Source organism: Branchiostoma lanceolatum, chromosome 14, assembly GCF_035083965.1.
Source record: "Branchiostoma lanceolatum isolate klBraLanc5 chromosome 14, klBraLanc5.hap2, whole genome shotgun sequence".
In the NCBI taxonomy this organism is placed as follows: Eukaryota; Metazoa; Chordata; class Leptocardii; order Amphioxiformes; family Branchiostomatidae; genus Branchiostoma; species Branchiostoma lanceolatum.
In genome coordinates this window covers 16,111,805-16,138,234 of record NC_089735.1, presented here as the reverse complement: position 1 = coordinate 16,138,234, position 26,430 = coordinate 16,111,805, and the positions used below count along the sequence as shown (strand labels likewise).

Here is a 26,430-nt window from a genome sequence, read left to right as displayed (position 1 = left end):
CGTCAACACAAATGTTTTCTTTCCCCGTGCCCGCCATAGCTGCAGGAACGGACCTTTAGAACATTCTGGACAAAATGTCATAATTAGCTGGAAGTAACGTGACAAGTGACCAATTCAGCGCCACTGGATGCCTTAAAGTCCTGCCTACATCGGGAGGACTTGTGGAAGTGGTGTGGTCTTGTTGAAAAGGAATGATTTGAGAAGTTTTGACAGCGCACTGATGCACAGCATGACATAATTTCTCAAGACGAGACCCAACTGTTGGCTGAGAAATAATTTTTGGCAAGTTTCTGCTTTGCTGAATGCCCCTTGCGCGTATCTGTGCATCATCGGGTGATGACAGTGAGCTGGCAGACGATTCTAGAACATTCAGGACGAGCACAAGCATAAACAGCTACCCAGCTGCGTAAACTTTAACTCTATATTCAGCTCAGTCAGAGCATCTTGCAAGTTGCACTGCCTGAGCTTCTTGTGCAGACGACATTTGGTTAGTGTTGTGTTAAAGGTTCAGTTCAAAGTCGACTTGTGTTTTGACAGAGCAAGAGTTGAAAGTTTTTGCAATCTTTATAGGAAAGCTGAGTCCATAATTTTCTATTTGAGGATCCCTGGCAAATCTGTTGTGTAATATACTGTTGTTGCTTTGATTCCTTATAAACATACATTTATTGTGTAGTGTATTACTGCATGGTACGACCTAGTGTTACAGATGGCCGAAGTGTGTACAGGTTCTTATGCTTTCTCTTCTCGTATGCCCTGTACACCTTCCTCGTGATTGCCGCGATAATATGCACGTTGGCGTATGACGTCCTGCGTCGGTATGTCGGCAGAGAGAACCTGTTGCGAGTGCTCGCTTCTGGTCTGAACGAAGATATTGTAGAAGACCGAGAGACAGTTCCCAGTGGTGGCAGGGAGACTATCATCAGACCCAGGCAACGAATACAGCAAAACGAGGACATATCCGAAGACGATCCTTCTACGGCATCCAGCATTGACACTAGAACGAGCGGTTTGAACGACAGTTCAGCAGACGACAGACAGAACATCACTAGAAGAAAAGGACGTGGAAGAAAGTCTGCGGAAGAAAGTACAACTAACACAGCCAGGGCAAGGGACAGCAAGGACATCAGGTACCTCGGGATTCAGCTTGGTACAACAAATGATCACAAGGCTGTAGGTAAAGCTAGTCCAGAGGGTGAACATACAGAAGACTACTGTACCAAAGACGTTAAAAAGAGAGAAGTCAGAGATAGCATGGCAGTGGCTACGATGTTTTGTTGGGGTGCAGCGAGGAATGGAGAGCTCGGTCTGGGAGGTATCGAGGAAGATGTCATCCTGGCACCGAAGGAGCAGCCATTTGGGGCGACAAAGGCAATGAGGTAATTATTACCTAATTAATTACGCCATAACTTTCAAGCTTGCCATTTATGATAAAATGAGCTAGACCAAAAGTAGACCTTTGAGATTAGAATACACTTTCACATTCGACTTAAGACTAAATTTGACTTTGTGATTTGTTTCAACCATCTCTAATTCTAAAGAGATTTAAACTTTAATCTGTGCCTTGATTGTCTTGTAGGTGGTGTAATTGTGTTTTGAGTAATAGGAATTCGTCCATATATTAACTTAGAGGCCATATTGGAAAAATATTGGAAGAAGATATTTCAGGGCATACACAAGACTCATGGTGTTTCATCTGTTAGTAATGCTCTTTACTCGAACTCTAAGTCTGAAGTACGTGTAGATATGCAGTTCACACATCACGCTCAAGCTTATTGGAACCCTCTCCAGATAGCGTGCATAGTCCAGTGATTTAATAATAATAGTGGCCCTGCCTCTGGAACTAGAAGCCGTGAGTACTATCCTGACTGTGTTGCTCACCCGACATGCACGCTACCGGAAAGGGTTGCAGTCCTTAGGACGGGACGTTAAGCTGTGGTCAACTGTTCATGGTACTAATGTTGAAAAGAACTTCTTGGTACAATCAAATGCAACCTGTCAATATTTTACATAGCATTCTGTCTTCTCTGTCACGACCAGTGGAATATTCAGTGAGCGAGCTATAATATGAACTGAATTGATATCACTTTCACTTTCCAGGGAAGTAAGCTGTGGACGGCAGCACACCGTGTTTGTGCTGACTGAAGGGACAGTCTACACCTGTGGCTCCAATGACTACGGACAACTAGGACAGGACAAGGGGCACAAGAGGCCAAGTAAGAACCACTGGCCAGGGTCACGTTACAGTAGCCTTCTTAAGTAGCAAGCTCTACGAGTCTGGCTTTTTTTTCTGATACCATATCGATATCAATTTTATGGCACTCTGTTTCTATTGCACATGGTTCATTGTTGCCAGCCTCCATAGCGTAAATATTAATAGGGGCTCATATTTAGTCCTCTCTTGCTTTCATGGTACTGAAATCTAGCAGGTCCTTATAATATTGTGCATACAGAGGCTTGCAACAACAAACTCAAGAGTGCAATATAGAAACTGATTGCAATAGAATTGATGTCATCAAAAAAAAGCCAGACTCGTAGTGCCTGCTATGGAGGCTAGTATTTCAGACAGTTTACTTAGTTAGATGTCAAGTGCGCCACCAGACACTATTTTTAGCAGATAAGTACTCTCACCTCTCAAATAAACGTACCGGTACGTTTATTTTTTTTCGCCTCAAAGTCCGCCCGGTACGTTCTTATTTTAGACGGTACGTTTATTATTTTTTTTAAATCATGATCAGGGAATTGGGATAAATGTTGGTGCAGTACTCAAAATACCCGGCACAACTCTAACTCCTGGTAGCGCCGTGTGCAACCTAGATTTTGAGCTTGAGAACTTTTGCGACAATTTGTAGAAAAACTTGGGCCGAGGAAGCTCGAGCGCTAACTCACAGTCACCGGTACCACACACGCACACACACGCGCGCGCTATCACTCTCAGAAAATACGCCAAATTTTCAATTGAATCTCGGAAATCGCCGTCCAACCAAATAAAACAATGAGTAACCAATACTTTTTCATTCTTTTGTACCCATAGTCAACTTGTTTTGATGTGTCTGAAACGCAAAAATCTGTCCGAAAATACGGCAGCGCTCGGCGAGGATACGAGTAAACAAACAAGATGGCGACTGTTTCTGTCCAAACCCCGCTAAATCTCGCGATACCGCGCGAGAGAATGACAACGCCACCTAGCTACATTGGTAAACATTGCAGTTTAATAATTCAAGGATCGTATTCCAGCGAATATTTCAATTATTTCTACGGGCAAAATTAAGTTATTGTTTTGCTGTTTTAACTACATTGTGAATTTTCTAAGCTGAAAAGTTTTTACTATTTTTTTCTTCAATTTTCTTTTTAAACTTTTTATTCTTTTTAAACTTGTAATATTCAGAGTTTTTGTGTCAACAACTGACTATATACTAAGTATATAGTATGTAGAGTAGAGTATAGAGTAGATTTATTCAGCCAGGTAAGAAAGTCTCTTAGATTTATCAAATTGCAGGTAGATTTTTCCAACATTTTTGGCTTTATCTGCTGTCCATTGATATCCCTAATTGCAAATAACAGTGTCAAAGATGCACACATATACCATGAGAACACGTATTAGTAACATAGACATAGCTTACACATCAATTTTGACATTTTCTGGGGGGTACTTTTATTCCAGGGGGTACTTTTATTAGATTTTGAAGATTTTTCCGGGGGGTACTTATATTCCAGGGGGTACTTCTATTTGAGAGGTTAGAGTAGATACAGGAGCGTGATGTTGATTAAAGTCTAGATGGTTCCGAAGTATCCGGAACATTCTTTGGTATGCCAGCTGTGTTTGTCATGTCTTCTTGACATATATACAGCTCTGTCTCCAGCTTTCAACTTGGTGGGGGTATTGCAAAGGCACTGTTGCAAATTTTCCTTGTTGAAATCTGTCACTTTAAGCTTGCGAAGATGTGTTTTCATTTCTTAAGGTTTTTGGAAGAACTTCGTGAAATTTGTTTCCATCCCAAAAAGCAAACTCCTGTCCCGGGACAGAGGGATGGGTCCTGGAGACAGTCCTGCATAGATTAGAGATATGACTCATATTATGAGTGACTTTCAAATGTTAAGGTTTCAAGCAAAGATCCTAATGGCTTTAAAATATTTACAACTAGTTTTTCAAATAAATAATGAAGATGTGAGATGATGTAATATTCTTCAGAAACTCCCTTTCACACCATCCTCTAGTTTGGTCGCTCTGCTCCCTAGCAAAGCCCCCCTCCCCTCATTTTTTTCCTAGAAATACTCTGCTCTAGTAGTAGTATGTCAAGCCCAAGGAGGTGGGGGGTCAAGCCCTATTGATGTTGAACCAGTACTGTCTCCAGCTTGAAATTTTTTTTCTGTCCCACTCATTGTTTGGGAGTGTTTTCGTTGTTAAATTAATCATTTTAAGCTTATAAAGATATATTTTCTTCAATTTCATACTTTAGTTCAGATTTTGGTAAGGAAAGGGTGAAATTTTTCTGTCCTAACAAGCAAATTTCCGTACCAGGATGGAGGGACGGGTCCCGGAGACAGCCCTGTGTTGAACATGCAATGTGTATGTCAGTTATGTCAGTATTTAAGCCCTATTCCTCTTTACACATTTGTAGCTGTGATAACAGCCCTGGATACCCAGAGCATACAGCAGGTAGCATGTGGAGACTATCACAACCTGGTGGTCAACGACAAGTACCAGGTCTTCTCCTGGGGGTACGACGACTGTGGTCAGCTTGGACGCACACTCAATGAGGGAGAGAGTAACAACACAAGAAGGCCCAGGTGGGTGTGTTAGTTGTTGGCCGCAGGCTTTTAGGTAGGATTTGCTTCAACCAAATGTGGGGAGGGGGGGCAGAACAGTGAAACCAGACTTCCCCAGTGGGCTCTATGGATTAACAATTACCTGGTAGCTTTGCATGTCAATCAATCGATGTACATGCTGTTCCCTTGTGCTGTTCCAGTGTTTGGTATAAGGAAAAAAATGGGGTTGGGGTGGGGTGGGGTTGGGGGTGTTGTGCAAAATGGTGGAAACAGACTTTCCCAATGGGCTCTATGAATTAACAATTACCTGATAGCTTTGCATGTCAATCAATTTACATGCTGTCCCAATGTCTGGTATGAGGAAAAAACAGCAGTGGCAGAGTGTGTAGAGGGAACACATGTATATTGTGTACATGTGTATTTAATTAACAGGGAAACAGGGCATCCTCTGGGCATCCCCTGCTGAAGGCAGGCATCTGATTTCTTTGTTTTCTTTCCAAAAGACACCCTGACACCCTGCTAGCTAATAGCCTAAACTGAGTTGCCTGGTTCCTAGGTCAATTGAATTAGTTGTAGTGGAAATTAGTCTGCAGTTTGAATATTCTTTATGTTGGCTTGTTTTCTGCCATTGAGATGCTAGCTATAGCCAAACATGCATTTGTAAATTGTAGGCAAAAACAAATTCTGCACTGCTGTCAGCTCTATATGGTAATCTCTTATTTTCTCTGTTTGTCTCTCTCTTTCTCTGTCTTTTTGCCTCAACTACTGAACTATATATATTATGCACAGTTAATCTTTGTGTTCTTTAAGCCCATGGTGATCGTTGTCAACATCTACTCTATATTAAAGGACCAATTATGTTGTTTTCGATTCCTTAATCAGATTTATAAAACTATAATTTCCCATGTGGTTTCACCTGTGGCTGTGTTTAGGGGAGAAACTGATGATGATCCTGACCTAGAGGTCAATCATAGTTCTGAACCCAGGTGAGGAGCATGATGGGAATGACATCCAGTTTTGATGACTCAGTTAAAAATGTTCTGATTGGTCTACAAAGAGCATTGTGTTTACATGTAGTTTAGTAGTTTGAACTAAATTATGTTTTCAAAAGACCATTTTCTTAATTAACATTTTTTTCAGATCAACTGAACAACTGAAAGAGTGTGGAGTCAGGATAGAAAAAGGAAATAAATAAGATTGTTTTTGTTTTCAATTTTTAGAATATCTTTCGTCCCATGCCTTCCTCCTTTAGCCTTTGACTTTATTGTGTGCCCCTTTTTTCTTTGGCACTTTTTTCTTTGGCTATTCACTGATACATCATGCATGCCACTGCTCTAGACATCTATCTCTACAACGGCTGTACCTACTACTAGTGCTCGTACATGTCTGTATTCTTTACATATGTCAGAGTAGAGTAGAGATCCTGATCTGAGTTTCTGTTGACAGAGACCCCGATCAGGATCTCTACCAGCAGAATCGGCAATTCTACCGGTAGAGATCCCAATCAGCGATTCTACCAGATCAGGCTCTCTACCCTGCAACATACATGGTTCGTCCAGTGTATTTGTATGGTTTTGGTACATGCTTTTTGCTCTGATGAGTTTCTGATTGCATTGTTTTCTCTCTTGACAGGATGGTGAAAGAATTGTCCAGCTTTCATATAGTGCAGGTGGCTTGTGGAGGCAAACACTCCCTGGCTCTGTCCAATGGTAAGCTATAAAAATGTGTTTAGTATAGTTGTGTCAGTCCATGCAGTGAATTTTATCTACGCCTGTTTATAACATGCATGTACTTATAATGTTGTGTTCAAGGGTTAATAACGTACGTACAAGCTGAAGGTTGGTGCTGCCTGGTGGTGTGTTTGTATTCACCACCTTCAGTGACAGCAGATCTATTGGTCTGACACTATGACAACTTCCTGTCATTAGTAACAAGTTCTCCCTTTGACAAATATTTAAACACCATACACAAGTTTGCTACTCTGGGGAGCTCTCATCAACCCGGTAAAGCCAGATCTCATCTTGGAGTTCTCTTTTTATGTGACTGACGTGGATTATCACGTGACAAGAGACAGTCATAATATACAGGCTTGAGATAGTGATGCCCCCTGTCCCTGTTTAAGGTACTGTGTTGTCTGTGTTTCCCTGTTTGATGATGTCTCATGCATGAGACTGTAGAGACCTCTATATATCTATTTTTAACTTTCCGTTATGCCTCATCTCTTACTACTAGATGGTCGAGTGTTTTCGTGGGGAAACAACTCCCACGGCCAGCTGGGCATCGGCTCCACAAAGAACCAGTCCAAACCTCAGGAGCTGACCACCCTGACCGGCATCCCCTTCTGCCAGATTGTAGCAGGGGGCTCTCACAGCTTCGTCCTGTCCAAGTCTGGGGCCGTGTTTGGGTTTGGCAGGAACACGTAAGTCAGCTTTGATACTATGAGTATGAGATGTTTCAGTCCTCAACTCCCCCCCTACTTTGCCCCTGATGGGGCTATACAGGGGTGCCTCATGATGATGATGATAAAAAAGTGTTAAGAATGTTTTTTTTTTTAATATTAGGCCACAGCAAGTAAATTCTATTGATGACATCCTCTACAGACTGCAAATTTTGAAATGCAAAGGGCAAAAAGTAACATGGGTAAAAAGATGCCTAAATTTTCAAAATAGACACCATATACATTGTAACAAGAATTTAAGCGACAAAACATGGTATCACTGTGAGGTAATAAGCATTTCATTCCTGTATTTAAGAAGACTAAGTGACACTAGTGTGGTAGACTGGTATCACTTACCAAGTTGGCAACTGCACACAGTGCGCTAATGTCATCCATAAAGTTTACTTTTTTGGCCTTGAATGCCTGTTTAGTATGTATGCATGGTATTTGTTGTCTTGGCATGGTGACACTTTATGACTTGTATTCTGAAAACGTTTTGTATTTTACTTCATGCATGCAGTTTATCACCTATTGGTATTATAGAATCTGTACTGTTACAAATGTAGCTCCATGTTTGTATATCTTACATAGATTTGGACAGCTTGGTCTTGGGGACACATCAGGTAAGAAATTTCCTGTTTTCTCTTTCCATTGAAAATTTCCTTGCTGTATTTTTACTTCTATGAAAAATGAAGGTATTGTTTTTGGTGTGTGTCTAGTTATGTCTCCAGATATTTGTGGTCAGCATAACTTTAGGACCTATAATGTCACAAACTTGTAATAGTTGGTGGTGATGACAGGTATTACAAATATTTGGTGATACTCAGCTCAGTACCAAGGAGAGGTCCTGTCACAGACGGGTAAAAGATGGTGATACTCAGTTCAGTACTAAGGAGAGGTCTTGTCACAGAAAGCTAATAGTTGGTGATAGTTCAGTACCAAGGAGAGGTCCTGTCACAGACAGGTAATAGTTGGTAATAGTCGGTTCAGTACCAAGGAGAGGTCCTGTCACAGACAGGTAATAGTTGGTTATAGTCGGTTCAGTACCAAGGAGAGGTCCTGTCACAGACAGGTAATAGTTGGTAATAGTCGGTTCAGTACCAAGGAGAGGTCCTGTCACAGACGGGTAAAAGATGGTAATAGTCGGTTCAGTACCAAGGAGAGGTCCTGTCACAGACAGGTAATAGTTGGTAATAGTCGGTTCAGTACCAAGGAGAGGTCTTGTCTCACTCGGGTAAAAGATGGTGATACTCTGTTCAGTACCAAGGAGAGGTCATGTCACAGAAAGGTAATAGTTGATACTCAGCTCAATACCAAGGAGAGGTCTTGTCACAGATATGTTGGTGATAGTTCAGTACCAAGGAGAGGTCCTGTCATGGACGGGTAAAAGATGGTGATACTCAGTTCAGTGCCAAGGAGAGGTCCAGTCACAGACAGGTAATTGTTGATGAAATTGTTGATGATATTCAGTACAGTACCAAGGAGAGGTCCTGCCACAGATATGTAATAGTTGATGATAGTTCAGCACCAAGGAGAGGTCCTGTCACAGAAAGCTAATAGTTGGTGATAGTTCAGTACCAAGGAGAGGTCCTGTCACAGACAGGTAATAGTTGGTAATAGTCGGTTCAGTACCAAGGAGAGGTCCTGTCACAGACAGGTAATAGTTGGTTATAGTCGGTTCAGTACCAAGGAGAGGTCCTGTCACAGACAGGTAATAGTTGGTAATAGTCGGTTCAGTACCAAGGAGAGGTCCTGTCACAGACGGGTAAAAGATGGTAATAGTCGGTTCAGTACCAAGGAGAGGTCCTGTCACAGACAGGTAATAGTTGGTAATAGTCGGTTCAGTACCAAGGAGAGGTCTTGTCTCACTCGGGTAAAAGATGGTGATACTCTGTTCAGTTCCAAGGAGAGGTCATGTCACAGAAAGGTAATAGTTGATACTCAGCTCAATACCAAGGAGAGGTCTTGTCACAGATATGTTGGTGATAGTTCAGTACCAAGGAGAGGTCCTGTCATGGACGGGTAAAAGATGGTGATACTCAGTTCAGTGCCAAGGAGAGGTCCAGTCACAGACAGGTAATTGTTGATGAAATTGTTGATGATATTCAGTACAGTACCAAGGAGAGGTCCTGCCACAGATATGTAATAGTTGATGATAGTTCAGCACCAAGGAGAGGTCCTGTCACAGATACTGTAAATGCAGAAATATTCGGGGTGGTTTTATGTTCGCGGTTTTTGCAGGTTTCTCGGTTTCGCGGTTTTTGCAGACATAATAACAGCCAAGATGAAACAGTAAATCTACAAAGGATTTGAATATTTCATAGAAGTATGAGGTCTCCAAACTCTTGTAACAGATGACTTTCCTTTTTTCACCATCATATGTCTGTTGAGTACTAGTGGTACAAAAACCTGTTGCATTTTTCTACTCCAGATCGCCAGTTTCCAACGCACATAAAATCCCTGCGTTCCCTGAAAGTGAGGCACATCTCGTGTGGAGAGGAACACACGGCGGTCCTGACTCTCGATGGCGGTGTCCTAACATTTGGAGCAGGCAGCTATGGCCAGCTGGGCCACAACAGTAACAACCATGAAGCCCTCCCCAGGAAAGTGTTTGAACTGATGGGGTTAGAGGTCACACAACTGGCATGTGGCAGGTGAGGGGGAAAATGGCCTTAAACAGACGGATAGAAAATATTCTGTCAATTTGGTGAAGTAATAAGCACCACAGCAGTTTGGTTCCTAGATTGTAGTCTTAGTCACAGTTCTTATAAAGTGAATTCAATACGCTCCATTCTGTTGATAGATTCAATTACATTCTAGGAAGTGATAATCCTAACTGTGTACAGATAGGTATATACATCAAAGAATGTTTGGATATTAGAACCAGCAAATAAATGTATAAGTATACGTCATGTTCAATTTCAGTATGTTTCTCTATCCCATATGGTTGCATGTAAACAAACTCATTTGTATGCCCTTCTTTGTTTGTTTGTATTGTATGTATGTATGTATGTATGTATGTATGTATGTATGTATGTATGTATAGATGTAGTAGACCTTATGAAAGTCATTGTACTTTTGTTGTGTCAATAAAGATTGCATTATAAACTAACCATGCTCTAGTTTACCCTTATCAGAAGCAGATTTTGAGTTTTCATGATCAGCTGAAAGTTAGCTGCATTGTATACAAACACTAATATCAAACAGACATAGTGACAACTGCAAGAGAATTGAACATTCTGAGTTGCTTCTTATAGCAATTCTAGAATGATTCTATATACATTAAATCCTAGTTTTTGTTTACATCAGCTCTTCTGAATTGACTAAAGTCTCATGAATATTCTTTTTTCAGAATGCACACAATGGCCTATGTTGGATCGACAGGGAGACTCTATTCCTTTGGACTGGGTGGAAATGGGCAGCTGGGTAGCAACGGTACCAAAAACTGCAACAGTCCCACAACTGTGGAGGGGCCATTTGTGCCGTTTGCAGGGAACAGTGGCCTAGGTGAGTACCAGTATCTGTCTGAACGCATTACCTTTGCCAAGAAGGTTATGTTATCAGGTGCGTGTGTCTATGTGTGAACATGATAACTGACGAGAATGCCTGGATGGATTGTCTTAAGATTTGGTATGTGGTCTTCATAAAATCTGTTATGATTATATTTTGGGCCCGCTACCGGCTGGTCATGGTACTGCAGCGGAACTTCCAGTTTTGATATCTCATGTTCTAGACATACGTTGGCCATGACTTTTTAGTGGTAGAGAGCTATTTCAAAGGAGATTAAGCCGTGTAGGTTGGGGGCCCACTAGCAGCTTTTTTTTAAATGCAGCAGGCAATTTTGTTCCAGATTATTGACTTGGGTTCGGTTTTAGCTTAATTGGGTCCACTTATAGTACTCTTTGTCAGTAAGTTTGGTGGCTTCGTTAATGTTTATATACAACATAAAGCTGATGGTTCCACAATTCCCGGCCTGTTGTTTCTAGGGTTGAACGGACTGCTTTTTCATATGATAACTTTGACTTGTTTTTTTTCTTACAGAAGAAGAGCAGTGTTATGTAGTGCAGTCCATCACTGCAGGAGGAGACCAGGCCTTTGCCTTAGCATGCAAACTCCAGGTTTGTCATATTTGCCTTATAATATCAATGTCCCTTTTATTGGATGTACTGCTTATATGTGAGAAGGACCTTTTACACTTCACACAACCATTAAGAATCATCAAATATGAAAATACCTGAATTGTTCCTTCTACTTGAGCAATACATAAATGTTTTTAGCAGCATCACTTTATCATGAGCCTTATAAAACTTAATTAATACAGCTTTTCCGTCTACTGCTATGTTGTCAATGTGAATGATACAAATGTTATGATTTTTTTTTAATTTTTAATTCTATGGATTAGTTGATTTTGCCGAAAATTTAACCTACTAACAAGCTTTTATGAAAACTCTAGGGTGCCCCTAAGCCATTGGACTTCAGAGAAGCCCCCCAGCACAGACAGATCCTCTGCCTTAGTAATGAGATCATCGACACGTGGTCCCAGATTCCCTCCGGTGCCAAACTGTCTCCAGACGTCTCTAGGGACATCCACAAGGTCTTCTCTTCTGCTGCATGTCTCAATGGGTCTTTCCTGCATAGGTAAGAATCTGTATAGCCGACTCTGTATCGTGGGGTTGTGTGGGGTAACAGCAGGGTTTTCGGCCCAGAACCCAGCGGTCTCGGGTTCGAATCCCCTGACGCCCCTGATGTTGTGCCCTTGGGATAGGCACTTTACACGACTTTCCTCACCCCACCCAAGTGTCAAAACGGGTATATTATGTGTGTGTCACGACACCTGGTGAGCAATAGCTGCCTGTGTCCCATGTGTATTGCAATTCTAACAAAATCAAAATCAAATCAATTTGTATGGGAACCGCTGGATAGGTTGCGATAGTATTTGGTAGGTGGTGTAAACCCGACAGTGTAGTTGATTTGGGGCCTCCTTGTGGTTGATATTGGTACTGCAGCAGCAATTTTTTTTCTATCTTTTGGTCCTGGTTTCTGTCTTAATTCACTAGTCTAAGAAAACAGTGGAAGTCCAATATTTCAATTTAGCCATGGAGGAAACGTTAAGGCATTGACATAGTCTTAATGGTTGAAGCTCGTGACTATGGATCATTTTTATTATGCATCTTGATTTTAAAGAGATTATTATACTATAATTTTGTACTTTTTTCTTCCAGCAACCATTTCTACTGTAACTCCAGGAATCCAGGGGTTGACATAGGTGAAGCAAGGGCAGCATTCTACAGATTAGGGCAAACCGTAAACAAAGATGTATTGCAGATGGTATGTGTTAACTATATAATATATATAGGTACAGTTTTATGGAAATAGATCAAGAAATGTGTCATTGGGAGTAGAGCCAAATGAATAGGTAAAGAAAATTTGACAACAAAAGACCCACGACTAGGGCCTGTTCAATCAATCACATCAAGACTGTCAGTTTTCTGTCAGGGCTAGTTTACAAGATGTTTACCAGTGACAGGGTGTTAACAGATAGGAAGTCTACAATCTCCTCTAAACTTGAATATTCATTCTGATTGTATTTGGTATTGTTGAAGAGACAAAGCTGTACAAATATTGGAATAAGGTTGGAATAATTTGATTTGTGATCAGCAATTGTCATCATAATTATGTATCAATGATGTGAATTTTCACCCCATAAGTTGGTTGGCAATGATTATCATCTATCTTTAAATAGTTTCGTAAAAAAGAAATAATAATACAATTTCATTTTCAAATTGGCATATCTTACAAATGACATTGTGTATCTCTAGAATGTGTATGGCAAAAAATACTTACACTGTAAAATGATTTCAATGATTGAAATTGCAGTGTTTTCTACATGGTATGAAGTCAAATTTTAGTTCTATAAGCTCCATGTGAAACTCTAAGACTTGTTCTCTTTGTTCTTTTTGTTGCAGATATACAAAAGTATGACAGAAACCCTGCTAAAGGCCTTACCACAATCCCCACCTGATATAGAAGCCCTAAGACTCTACCTACTCCTGCCTTTGCTGCATTTCTTTGACCAAGGAACATGTGCACAGTTTGTTGAAGTACCAGGACATCTGGGCTGCCGCATGACAAAATTGGAGGGGGCTGCAGGGAAAATTATAGGTAAGGTATAATAAAAAAAAAATTATTGTGAAATGTGTTTGTTAAATTAGCACTTGATAATGTGGATGGGATAGGGGAACAGGTGTGTCTCACCTTGTACTGTAATCTTCTTATAATGATATGTGGTTTGTTTTTTGCCAATTATGATTATGATGATTAATATAAATATGTGTTTATCAAAATGCCTGAAGACTGCCTTTCTCAAAAGATCTTTAAAACATTATGCTCATGTTTTACATGTCCATCTCTTTCTCCTTGCCTGTTAGAAATCTGGTTGAGTCATGAGGTTTACCGTGATCTGTATCACCGGTTGCTGCATGCGTACAAGCACATTGCTGTGATGGTCATCACCAAACTAAGGACTGTGGATACTGTAGAGGTACGTGTGCAGCAGTACCAAAGATGTTAAAGTTCAGCCGTGTAACTGTATAAATAAATTGTATTTGTAGCTAAAATATAAAGTAGAGTGGATTCATTCCTCAAGCTAACCGACATCTTTCACACTGTAGTTGTCCCTCTGTTAGACTTCTGGAGCCGCATAGTTCCCGTTTAGAACTTTTATTCAGTCTAGTACCAGGACTGGTTTCGCCGTGACACCATTTTCAAGTGTGCAGACTAAACCATATGGTAAATGTACATTTAGTAAGTGTGAAAGAAAGCCACAAACTTTAAGTTAGCCGACCAGAGTGAAATCAATTAAAATTTTAAGGCCTTCTAGTAGGTCTGTTTGGTGAAGAATAGAAACAAGAAATCTTTTAGCAGAGCATATTTAAAAGCTTAGTCTATATCATACACCATGTAGTTCTATGTAGTGATATAAAATGTACTGATTCACTTTACATTTTATATCACTACATAGAACTAGACTAAGCTTTCAGAATCAGATGTAAACCTAAAGTTTGTAAATACATTGTAGTACATTCTAATGGATGCTGTTCTTATAATTCAACAGGCTGTCTCTCTCCAAGGTGACCTGAATTACTCTTTGAAGGTGTTGGAAAGGCTGAATAGGGTAAGAAAATTCATCACATCTTTGTTATCTGGTAAAAAAAACATTCAAATACTTATGGTGATATTATGATAATTATAATTTATACTGTGGCTTTATCAGTGAGGGCAACTACACATGTAACATGGTCATAAGAGATTTTTTCACTCCCTTGGGGTGCAGTAAGAATGGCAAACCTTCAGATGAATGTACAGTCAACATGCTAACATACAGTTCAAACTTTAAAATTTCGGATATTATTTCCGGACGTTTCGAGTGACATCCATCACTCTTCTTTAGCGTCACTAAGAAATTGCCACTTAATTTGTCAAGTAGTAGAGTTTGAACTGTATGTTAGTATTGTTTACCAGGATGTCTAACCTTCATCAACATGATTTTCATTGATCTCATTGCCGATACCCCTTCAGGTAAACAGCCAGCATGACATAGTACCCCATGAGCACTTCTACATCAGTGAGATCAACGGCACTGTGGACATCAAGCGTGACTATCTCATGTGGCTACAGCAAACTCGAGGCTATAACAACCTCCCGGCGGTGCGTGGATTGCATGTATGTGTCTGTAATCTGTTGTTTGTAAGGCTAGAGAGTGCCGTGACAACAGGGTAAGCATACAGAATGTCATTTCATATATAGTACCAGGGCTGTCTCCAGGTCCCGTCCCTCCGTCCTGGGACAGAAATTCCACCCCATCTGTCCAAAAATCCAAACTTCCTGACATGATATAGATGAAAATGCATTTCATAACCTTAAAACGACAGATTTAACCTTGTCCTGCTGGTGTTTTTATGCAATTCATTTCATTAAATTTGATTTCTTAATTAGGTCATTTTCCCTTGATTTTTTCTGCACTATGGTGGCATTGTTACTTCCGTATCTGTTGCGTTTCGCTGCGGTGTTGCGTTCAGCTGAATAATACTCCCAACCTGTATGTACAGGACCAACATATAGGCTCTGTAATGTGCAACCCCTATATATAGGGGTCCCACAGGACAATGGTTAATCAACAACAAAAATGAACAACATTGTCTCCCAAACAATAAGAGGGACAGAAAAAGATTTAAATCTGGAGGAGACAGTCCTGCAATGTACCGTCTCATCAGGTGAAAGTTCATACCTGCATGACACAGATTGACCATTTTCCTAACATCGTTTGGAAACAACCTGGTTTTCAAGTGAAGTCTATAGCCAGTAGTTCCAACTGCTCATAACATTATTAATGTGGTTGACAGTATCCAGTTTTTCTGCTTCTAAAGTTGTTGAAAAGTAGCCGCAATGAAAAATGAAATTGTTTCCTACCTGTATGTATGATATCATCAACACTTTTAAGTGTTTCTATGATATACATACAATGTAGAGACACATAGTTTTGAGTTAATGTACATGACATTGTATATGTAAGCCTCAGTTTACTACTTGACCTAAGCTGACCTTTCCTTTCCTAACAGGATGCTGAAGGTCGGCAAGAGGAGGTATGAATCTTGTCCCGACTGTGCTACTATGTTCTGTCTTACAAGTTGAATGGGATTTGAACTGCATGTTACTGGATGTTTACGGTCATAACTTATGCACTTCTGTGTTGGATTAGAACATTTTGTTCTGGTGTTCACATCCTTGCGAACGTGACAGTAATTTGCTTTGTTTCATTTCAGTTTGAAGAAATGCTGCCCATCATTAAGTTGTTTCTTTTATATAGGCTCTGCCATTTTTAACTTGTATCATCATGTAACACACAATGTTTTGAACATGTGTTGTGTTTTAAAATAAAACCTAAAATAATGCTTAAAGATGTTCTTCCCATTGCATGTGTGTACACTACATTTGGTGCATTGTTCTGCATGTGACTTCCATTCAAATTTGTGATTAACATTTTCTTAACTTTGTTGAAGATGGAAACATTCGTCTGTCTGTTCAGTGTTACTGTCAGTTGACATTTTGAATTTTAATTCCATTTTCTCAACTTCAGCTTGGAATACCACCTAGTTGAACATATCTGTGTCTGCAATTTGTCATAGCCAAGAACGTCGACTTCACTTCTCCTTAGAGTAACCAAATTTCTTCTTGTTGGTTGCTCCTCTGCAGGACATCTACTTCTGCAGTTACCCATTTGTGTTTGATGCTCAGGCTAAGACAGAGCTGCTCCAAACAGATGCCTTCCTTCAGATGCAGGTAGGCTGAGATAGCACCTTATGTAAAGATTTCACAGGTTTCATTCCATGGCCAAGAAAAATTGTATGTTGGTCACTTAGCCCATGTTGAATCAAGTATAATGGATGACGTCCTCAGGAAACCCCAAAACTGACGCGAGCATGGAAAAAAAAGTCTGGCAAAAAAAACTTCATTGTGGAATCTGTTATGTATTTAGTGTCAGGAAGGTTGAACAAATGAATAAACACCAGTAATTGGTATACCGAATAATAGATTCTTCACTAAATTTTTTTATTCTTTTTTTGACTTTGGGTTTGCTGTAGTGGCATTCTACGACATCAGTGTCCAGGTTAGACATCCAGGTAATAAGACACGCAAAGTCATAGTTACTCACTTGACAAGCAACTGGATAAAATTGGAAACAGTCAGAAGTTTCAGACAGCATCATCAGTGACTGTCATCTGCTGTTTTTCGTCCGGTCACTGACCGTTTCCAAATTTTATCCAGTTGCTTGAGTAACTTTTACCTAATGCGCATGAAGACATGTTTTAAGAGGCTTTGTCCCCTTTTTCTCCAGCTGGCAGTTGAGGAGGTGCAGGCCCGAAACTTCCAGAGCCTCTTCCTGCCCATTGACCCGGTGAACCCATATCTGGTGCTGATTGTGTCCAGGGAGAATCTTGTACAGGACACGCTGAACCAACTCATGAAACAGGCCAGTGCTGATCTCAAGAAACCACTGAAGGTGGGAGGACTCAACTCATAGCTTCCCTTATAAGTAAAGGTTTTAAGGTAGTCCCATGCATTATGCCTTTGACGTGGTAGGGGCATTAGAATGTTAGCTACTGTGTCTAAGGCAAGGCACCACCTTTTGCCTCCCCAACATATAGTCAACTAGAGTTCCACGACCTCATACCTTCGCCAAATGATTTTAACCTTTATGACTGACGTATTTAGGAGTGTTTCTCATCAATCATAAATCATACCAGCTGATCGTCTTCAGTCAAATAAGAGAAATTGTCCAAAGTATGAGCTTATCAAAGAAGGTTATGCTAACATTATCATCAATTATGCAAATGAGGTCCTTATTAGCATAATTTGATTCAACGATGTTCACATTCACATAACTTTCAAATGCCACAAGTATGAAATTGCCATCATTTACCTGTATGTAATTATAGCAGTTTCTCATTAATTATGCAAATTACACCTACAATTGCATATTTTCTATCTGTTAACATTCCTCTCTTCCTTAGTTACATATGTCACATATTTGAATAGTAATATCATGGAACACAGCGGGCTTGTCTCATTAGTTATGCAAATTAGAAAATCTGATTTGCATAATTAGATCCAATCATACAAGGCATCATGTAAGCTACATGTATCTACATACCAAAAATCAAGACCATCCATTATGCCCATCTTGAGTAATAGTATGTTCTCATTAATTATGCAAATGAGGTCTTCATTTGCATAGTTGATATCTATTAATATTTCTCTCCTCCTTAGTTACATATGTCACATTTTTGAGAGTCCTATCATGGAATTTGGTGGATGTATAAACTTTCCTCATTAATTATGCAAATTAGATACTTATTTGCATAATAAGTATCTAATCATGCACATCATCACTTAAGCTATCTACTTAACAAAAATCAAGACCATCCATCAAGTCCATCTTGAGTTATAGTATTTTCTCATTTATTATGCAAATGAGGTCATCATTTGCATAGTTGATATCTATTTAATATTTCTCTCCTCCTCAGTTACATATGTCACAAGTTTGAGAGTCCTATTATGGAATATGCGGCTGTATAAACTTTCCTCATTAATTATGCAAATTAGATACTGATTTGCATCATAAGTATCTAACCATGTACATCATCACTCAAGCTATCTACTTACCAAAATTCATGACCATCCATCAAGCCCTTCTTGAGTTATTCCCTTTCAAAGTCTGAACCAAAACCTGCTCCTGCAGTTCCAAAAAACCGCTAGGGGGCCCAAACCTAGACCACTTACTCCCTGTCCAAAGAGCTATCTACCACTCAAAAATCAGAACCATAGCATGTCCAGAACATGAGATATCAAAACAGGAAGTTCCGCTGCAGTACCGTAAGAAGCCGCTAGGGGACCCAAAATCTAATCATTTCCATGTCTCATCAAGACCTACCCACCTACCAAATATCAAGACAATCCATCTAAGCCTTCTCGAGTTATGCTGTACGTTACACACAAACAAACAAACACACAAACGCTAACCTCTGCATAACCTTCTTGGCGAAGGTAATTACCAATTTCTAGACCTGGGTGGACTGAAGTAAGAAGTGTCAAGTGCCTTTCCCAAGTCATAATGTCTAGCCAGGAATGCCAGGTTTCGAATCCTTGATCTCGTGAACACTAGCTTATAGCCACAGACTCGGCCATTCAGCACCTTATGTTTGAACACCTACAATGAATAATGTAGTTTAACCTGTCAGGTACATGTATATTTGTTTATTCATTGTCCATTTTGCATAATCCAAATACATACTTACTGATTCTCAAAAATTATTTACCCAGGTGATCTTTATTGGAGAAGAAGCAATAGACGCAGGTGGTCTGAAAAAGGTAAGCATACTATTTTTACTAGAATATATTAGATGATTGTCGATGGATACTGCGCTACTCGGCATCAAAGTTGAACTGCATTTGCCAACACAAAAATTGGACTTACCCAAATGTTTGATTGATCAGCTCCAGTCTTTGTCAAGGAATGAGCAAAGACTGATATTGAATGTGCTACTTCAACATTTTTCTACAACCATTATATTGCAGACAAACTTCTATATCATATTAATATGAAAATATTGTGTTTTATACTCTTTACAACTTAACTTGTTACTGCCTTAAATATAACCACCCAGTTCTATTATGAAGCACTACTTTTTTTGGCTTGGCAGGAATTCTTCCTCCTGATTATTAGAGAAGTGATGGACCCCAAGTTTGGAATGTTCCGTCACTATGAGGAGACCCAATCTGTGTGGTTCCATGACAGGGTAAGGATCATCACTCACAAACAGTGACTGTCTCTACTGTCAACGTTTAAAGTTTGCAAGGCTTGACACCTTCATAGTTAAGATCTGATGTTTGTATCGTAGTATTCATCCTATATAACTTGTAATATTCTCCCTGCACTATCTTGGTACCAAGACTATAGATAAGTGTAAAATGCACAAAGCAGCAATGAAAGTACTTGGCTTTTAGAGGTAATCCAAAGGGTTGGACGCTATTGTATAATTATTGGATACTGCCTAACAGCTTTAGAACTACAGTCAAACCTGTATTAGCGGTCACCTTTGCATAGCGGCCACCTGCCCATGGTGGTCACTTTTTGTCGGTCCCTTGAATTTTTCCCATTGACATAAGCATTAAGAATTCTTCTATAGCGGTCACTGTCTAACGCGGTCGCGGCCACACGGTTTTCAGTCCCGCGGGTCTAGAAACACTGCCGATAACGGTCACGGCGCATGGTCACCCGGCAAGATTTGGGAACCTTCTTTCAAATCTCGGTAGAAAAATATTGTCATTATACTTTTTTATAGCAGTGTTATCCATGAAAATGTTGTGTATGGTTTTATTTTGCTTCTAGTGTGGGTTTTGAATTACCAAAACCACTAAGACGCCAGAAATTTTCAGACAAACAGAGCCTCTTCCGCGCGATCCTAGCGGGACGCTTTGTTTACTTGGGTTACTTCACTAGTATTAGCATGGGCGAGCAGTTTGTTAAAAAAAAATACAGACACCTTTTATCTTCTAAAAAAGGTTATAAAGTCATCCATTCTTTGTATATCTGTTCTCTTTATTTAAAGAACTTTTTTGACGAAATAAATTTACATTTTGTACTATTCAATGTAGAGTAAAATCATACCCCACACATTGTAGCTGCACCTGCATTATAGTAGACTATCCCAATGACCTCAAAGGCGCCATCTTGTAATTTCTCCCGTCACGGGAATCCAACCCAAACAGTCCGTTAAACAGGCTGATTTTACCATGATAATCCGCAATTTTCTGCTGTTAAATGATGTCGCCGCGCAATTGAAAATGACACGGTTGTCTTCGGCAACATTTTGGTCGCATGTGCTCCGGATTGGGGGCGGATCGATGGATCGACTTGGACAAAATTACATGCATGTGGAAAAATTGAGACCAACCGAAAGCAGTACTACTAGTCATTTTGAGCCGATCGTCGTCTTGTGGAAGTGGTCTGTAGACCAAGTTTGACTGTACACTGTACACGTATGTGAATAAATGTTTCTCAGTGGGTACAGAAGACATGTGCCACATATTGCTCCTGGTCAATCAACCATTTCTATAGAGCGGCCACCTGTCCATAACGGTCGATATTGGCCAGTCCCTTGAGTGACCGCTATAGACAGGTTTGACTGTAGTTAAAGTGCCATTTGTGCTAAATAATGAATGGTCTTTGAGGGGAGTCCCTACCTTATGTGTGAAGAGAGGATGATAAACAAAATGTCTCTTGCCAATTAGGAAAATGTAGTTTTTAGAGGATATTTTTTTTAAATATGCCTTATGTTCTTCAGTTCTAGCCTTTGTTTGAAAATGTTCGGAAATGTGTAACTTTTACATTTCTAAGACATTTCCGGCTTAGTGATTCTAATCATCCTCTTGTGTCGTTTTTTTATCTAGTCATTTGAAGAGAGCTCCATGTTCTTCCTGATTGGAGTACTATGTGGCCTTGCCATCTACAACTCCACCATCATAGACCTACACTTCCCACTTGCACTGTACAAGAAGCTGATGAAAAGGTACACAAAATTTCAATGCAAAGAACATTGTGAAAAAAAAGCTGTCTTATATCATTCAGTACTTGATTTTGTACTGTATTTCAATATATGACAAGTGTAATGCATAATGGGGTTTGAGTGCCTGTGACCAAAAGGTACAGATGACACCAGAGGTATGGAGAGAAGTCATCAGTGTACTGCCACAAACAACTAATGTCTATAATTAAGCACATGATTGCGTAATGATGCGAAAGTCACAGAATATTTTAATACCACAAGATGCCATACATGTATGTCATTTGTTCTATATGATATAAGTAAGACAGATGATGTGGATGACTGTGCCAGATGTGTTCCTTGGTGTGTTTTGTAGGTCAATGTAACCTTGGTGTGTTTTGTAGGAATATCGCCTTGGTGTGTTTTGTAGGAATGTAATCTTGGTGTGTTTTGTAGGTAGGAATGTAACCTTGGTGTGTTTTGTAGGTAACTATGTAACCTTGGTGTGTTTTGTAGGAATGTAACCTTCAGTTGGTGTGTTTTGTAGGAATGTAACCTTCAGTTGGTGTGTTTTGTAGGAATGTAACCTTCAGTTGGTGTGTTTTGTAGGAATGTAACCTTGGTGTGTTTTGTAGGAATGTAACCTTCAGTTGGTGTGTTTTGTAGGAATGTAACCTTCAGTTGGTATGTTTTGTAGGAATGTAAACTTGGTGTGTTTTGTAGGAATGTAACCTTGGTGTGTTTTGTAGGAATGTAACCTTGGTGTGTTTTGTAGGAATGTAACCTTGGTGTGTTTTGTAGGAATGTAACCTTCAGTTGGTATGTTTTGTAGGAATGTAAACTTGGTGTGTTTTGTAGGAATGTAACCTTGGTGTGTTTTGTAGGAATGTAACCTTGGTGTGTTTTGTACTAGAATCTAACCTTGGTGTGTTTTGTAGGAATGTAACCTTGGTGTGTTTTGTAGGAATGTAACCTTGGTGTGTTTTGTAGGAATGTAACCTTGGTGTGTTTTGTATTAGAATGTAACCTTGGTGTGTTTTGTAGGAATGTAACCTTTGTGTGTTTTGTAGGAATGTCACCTTGGATGACCTGAAACAGATGGAGCCAGATGTAGGAAGAGGTCTTGAACAGCTGCTTTGTTACAGTGGGGATGACTTTGAGGATGTCTTCTGTTTGAATTTCACAGTAAGTAACTCCTGTCTTGGATGTACTACTGTAAGCATTGTGCACTGAAGTAAAGACCCATATATCAATGGTTATTAAAGCACCTGGTAGCTGCTGCTATATACACACCTAATTAGAAGCTAATGTGTTACACTGAAGGACAGTTATACATTCAAGTTGATCAACACAGATACAGATCTATTGGATCAGATGGAAAATTGCTAACATTGTAGGTTAGATCTGAGATGCCCTACTTTTGTTTCTAAAATCCAGGAATCTTAATATGATAACTAAGATGTGAAATCATCGTTTTTCCCAAATGTTTTGACTGAGTTGTTAACTGTGTCCCCAGATTGCCTGTGAATACTACGGCAGCATTGAGACAGTGGAACTGATAAAGGACGGCAACAACATCACTGTCACCAAGGAGAACAGGTTTCTGTCAATCCTATCCTCAATCACAGAGTCACGGAGGGGTGCATGATTTTTTAAACCTCTAAAAGATGCAAATTCAAATATCCTTCTTTTCTGTACTTTCTATGACAACTGATGCAGACATAGTTAATCTTCATGACATTCCTCTAGATCTCATAGTCACTATCACAGTGGTAGAATTTGTCACCAATGAATCGACATTTTTGTTTTTTATCACATTATAAAAGTGTGAAGGTGCATAATTGTCTTCACATACTTATCTTCATCTTATTTTCCAGGGAAGAGTATGTGAATGCCTATGTGGAGCATGTACTGAACAAGTCAGTACAGAATCAGTTTGATGCCTTTGGGACTGGCTTCCACAAAGTGTGTGGAGGGAAAGTACTGGTAGGTCACTTAAAACATTTATAGCAAGACAGTATCATTGGATTGGATAAAAATCTCTCAAATAAGAAATGATACCTCTGCATTTAGTACAGTTGTGTAGACTGACAATTTTGACTTGCATGTATCTTTGGTTACTTGTCCAACTGTCCTTTAGTTTAAGAGGGAATTTCACATTTTTTAGAGACTAGTAGTAGTAGTATTTAGTATTTGATTATACTACTGCCGGGGTCCTTGACACGGGTGGGCAGCAGTCGGCTCAGACTCAATATTATATAAAGAAATATATATACTGTAATATTTTCAGAGGCTGAATACGGAGACTTTTTAGAGACTGAACAAAGCATTTATCATGATAGCCCTGATACTTAAGTTATTTAAAATCCTCCCACACCATAAGGTGTATAGGGCAGTGCCCATCTCCGTATCATAGCCCTGGGCCACACTGTGGTGCAATCACTGCAGCAAGGGGCTTAGTCCAGTGGCAGTGGAGTGTGTTTAACTTCCATACTGTTTCAGAAGTACAATGTATGTATCATTTTTATAAAGTCTTTGGTATGACTCAATGTGCCTCTTGTCCAGAGGTGTCCTACCTGGGGCTTGAACCCGGGCCTTCTGGTCCAAGTAATTTGAACCAGATTTGGCTAGTAACAGAAGCGCAGACCACTACACCACAGGGACACCCCGATAGCCCTGATAAGTTAGAATGTATTGAGATTGTCCTTGCAAATTTTAAGTATGAAATCAATGCCTATTGCTCTTGGTCATCTTAGTAATTCTGGTTAGTTCTGATGAAAATGATCGTCAGTTGTCACATTTGTGTACCAAAGTGAGTAACATTTTTTTTCTAGGAGCTATTTCACCCCAAAGAGCTGATGGCCATGGTGTGTGGTAATGAGAACTATGACTGGGATGAACTAGAGAAGAATGTAGAGTACAAGGGTGTGTACCACAAAAACCACCCCACAATACAGATGTTCTGGGAAGTCTTCCACCAGATGACGCTGGAAGAGAAAAAGAAATTCCTCTGTGAGTAGACAGTGTTAGTTGTTTTTTCTTTCGTTTTAATTGTTTTTGTAAACTTACGTCTTTTATCTGTATTCCCTTTGGAATCTGTAACAAGATGGGATTATGTTTAAGGATTAGATAAAGACACCTTTAGTTCTAAAGACAGTGTTTATGACTTGCATACTGTTAAGTAGTAAATCTTAAAATGTTTACATTTAGTTTTATTGTCATGGTTTTCTATATGGTGACCATCATGTTTTCATTGTATTACTATATACGAATCGTTTTCAGTCATAAAATTGAAATACTGTGAAAACATCCTTTTCCCTCCAACCACAAAATCCACACAAAAATAAATGAATTTGCAGTTACTGTAGTAGGAATATCTTCTGTCTGCACAAGGAATTTTAAACCCTTGTCTATACAGCAACTGTTAAATGACTGACAGGTAATTAATGATATTATATATCAAGTATAAAAGAGGTTTTCGTAGATTAGTTTTTGGTATTCTGCTTCATGATGTATCATTTGTATCAAGTACTGTGTTCGAGGTGGTTTTATGTTCACAGTTTTCGCGGTGAACTTCAGCCCGAAGTTAAAACCACCACGAGCCTTTTTGCCCACCTATGACTGTAGTGCTACTATATATTGTTACAAACGTGAACTTAAAACCACAGTGAACACTCCATTTTCTCCCTACCACGAAATAAAAACCTTAAAAGACTTGAATGCATGTTAACAGTAATGTTATAATTTGTCTTCCCAAAAAGAGTTGTCTGGATGTACAGTGTCTTACTGGATTTACATGATTGTATAGTGTTGCCTGTTTTCTCCCATTCCCTTCAGTGTTCCTGACCGGATGTGATAAGATCCCCATATTGGGTATGAAGGCGCTGAAGATGTACATCCAGCCCACCATGGGTGGGGACAGCTTCCTCCCGGCTGCTCACACCTGCTTCAACCTGCTGGACTTACCCATGTACAAGAGCAGGGAGGTACTCAGGATCAAACTCATGCAGGCCATAGAGAACACTTCAGGATTTGGGCTGGTGTAGTCAGGTGGCGTTTTTGTTTTTCCATTTTTTGCTGTCCAGTTATTGTTTGTTTTAGTTTTAGTAGCCATGATTAGATTAAAAGTCTCATACTTTGGTATGCTTGGTAAAAGAAACAAGCAGAACTGGAACTACAATCACGTTCCCTCAAAGAAATGATCGCATACATGTACAACGTGGGCAAGCATCACATATACGATATCTTTGACATAGAGTGCTTGAATGTCATTATCCTAATGAATAAGCATGTGTCCACATATGGTAAGCATCAGATCATTTTGTAAATTGTAGATGAGTTATTTTCACCTTGTTCCCATGTTTAGAAAAAAGGGAACATGCTTGTTACTTGACATCACATATTGTGATTTTTACATCTTTATCCAGCTAGAATTCTGGACAGAATGTAATATGATTGTTTTGTAGCAAAAAAACATTTTGTTGTTAATGTAGAGTAGCAGTAGAGATGGTGCGGTAGATGTTTTATGTTTGAAGGAGGTCTTGGAGTAGGGGTTTTGATATGGAAACCTTCGATTCAGGAAAACGGTGTGTTGAGAAAGTTGAAGGCCTGACACTGGTATTATGTTTTGAAAGATTCTAAACAGAAGAAACAGTTACTGTTGTAATTGCTATTGGCTTTCAGGCCAGGATCTAGAATTCAGCACTTGAACTTCTGTGCACTGTTTGCTATGGTAATTTTTATTTAGATTTGTTACAATTGGAGTGGTAGAAATTTCAAATAGTATGCAGAGCACAATAGAAAGTATTCAGTCTGTGTAATGTAAGGGAACATGGTACAAAAAAAACATGTAGTTTACATTGATGGTATACTAATGAACATGTAGTGCATATATCATGAGCCACTGAATGGTGTAGTGCTCCCATTTCAGTTTCTGAACCAGAGTCTGTGACAGACTGAGGTTGTGTTTAATTTGTAGACCAAAGAATGATGGCCCCTTGTAATCTATTTTATATTGAATAAAGTTTGCAGGGGCAAGCACATGTACAGACAGGTCTTTCAAGTCATTTCTTTTCATAAAAAGCCAGAATATCTGTAGTCAAGGTATGTTTTGTGTTACAA

The 26,430-nt window shown here is 39.6% G+C and overlaps 1 protein-coding gene across 5 annotated transcripts; it reads left to right on the top strand.

Annotated features, from left to right (window-relative positions):
* Nucleotides 1-2: 2 nt before the first annotated feature.
* On the top strand, nucleotides 3-26,359 carry LOC136448320 (probable E3 ubiquitin-protein ligase HERC4). Of its 5 annotated transcripts, none has more exons than XM_066447718.1 (27): nucleotides 3-1,376; nucleotides 2,098-2,213; nucleotides 4,620-4,788; nucleotides 5,700-5,753; nucleotides 6,400-6,476; nucleotides 7,000-7,186; nucleotides 7,796-7,827; nucleotides 9,636-9,858; nucleotides 10,557-10,711; nucleotides 11,246-11,322; nucleotides 11,658-11,842; nucleotides 12,427-12,532; nucleotides 13,171-13,366; nucleotides 13,633-13,745; nucleotides 14,319-14,378; nucleotides 14,783-14,911; nucleotides 15,823-15,846; nucleotides 16,457-16,543; nucleotides 17,100-17,264; nucleotides 19,085-19,132; nucleotides 19,465-19,560; nucleotides 21,215-21,333; nucleotides 22,380-22,494; nucleotides 22,826-22,908; nucleotides 23,187-23,295; nucleotides 24,144-24,321; nucleotides 25,147-26,359. In XM_066447718.1, the coding sequence occupies exons 1-27, from the start codon at nucleotides 685-687 to the stop codon at nucleotides 25,353-25,355; spliced, it is 3,804 nt and encodes a 1,267-aa protein (XP_066303815.1). In that variant the 5' UTR covers nucleotides 3-684; the 3' UTR covers nucleotides 25,356-26,359. The 5 variants fall into 5 exon arrangements, with proteins under 5 accessions (XP_066303815.1, XP_066303814.1, XP_066303818.1 ...); XM_066447717.1 differs by having other exon boundaries at nucleotides 14,783-14,926; XM_066447721.1 differs by lacking the exon at nucleotides 5,700-5,753 and having other exon boundaries at nucleotides 14,783-14,926.
* Nucleotides 26,360-26,430: the final 71 nt, after the last annotated feature.

Excerpts from the sequence above, each read along its gene's own strand:
- LOC136448320 (XM_066447717.1), top strand. The coding sequence starts at position 685 with ATGGTACGACCTAGTGTTACAGATGGCCGAAGTGTGTACAGGTTCTTA. Across the intron at positions 14,379-14,782 it reads TGTTGGAAAGGCTGAATAGG|GTAAACAGCCAGCATGACAT; the intron begins GTAAGAAAATTC and ends ATACCCCTTCAG. Across the intron at positions 19,561-21,214 it reads CTGTGTGGTTCCATGACAGG|TCATTTGAAGAGAGCTCCAT; the intron begins GTAAGGATCATC and ends TTTTTTATCTAG.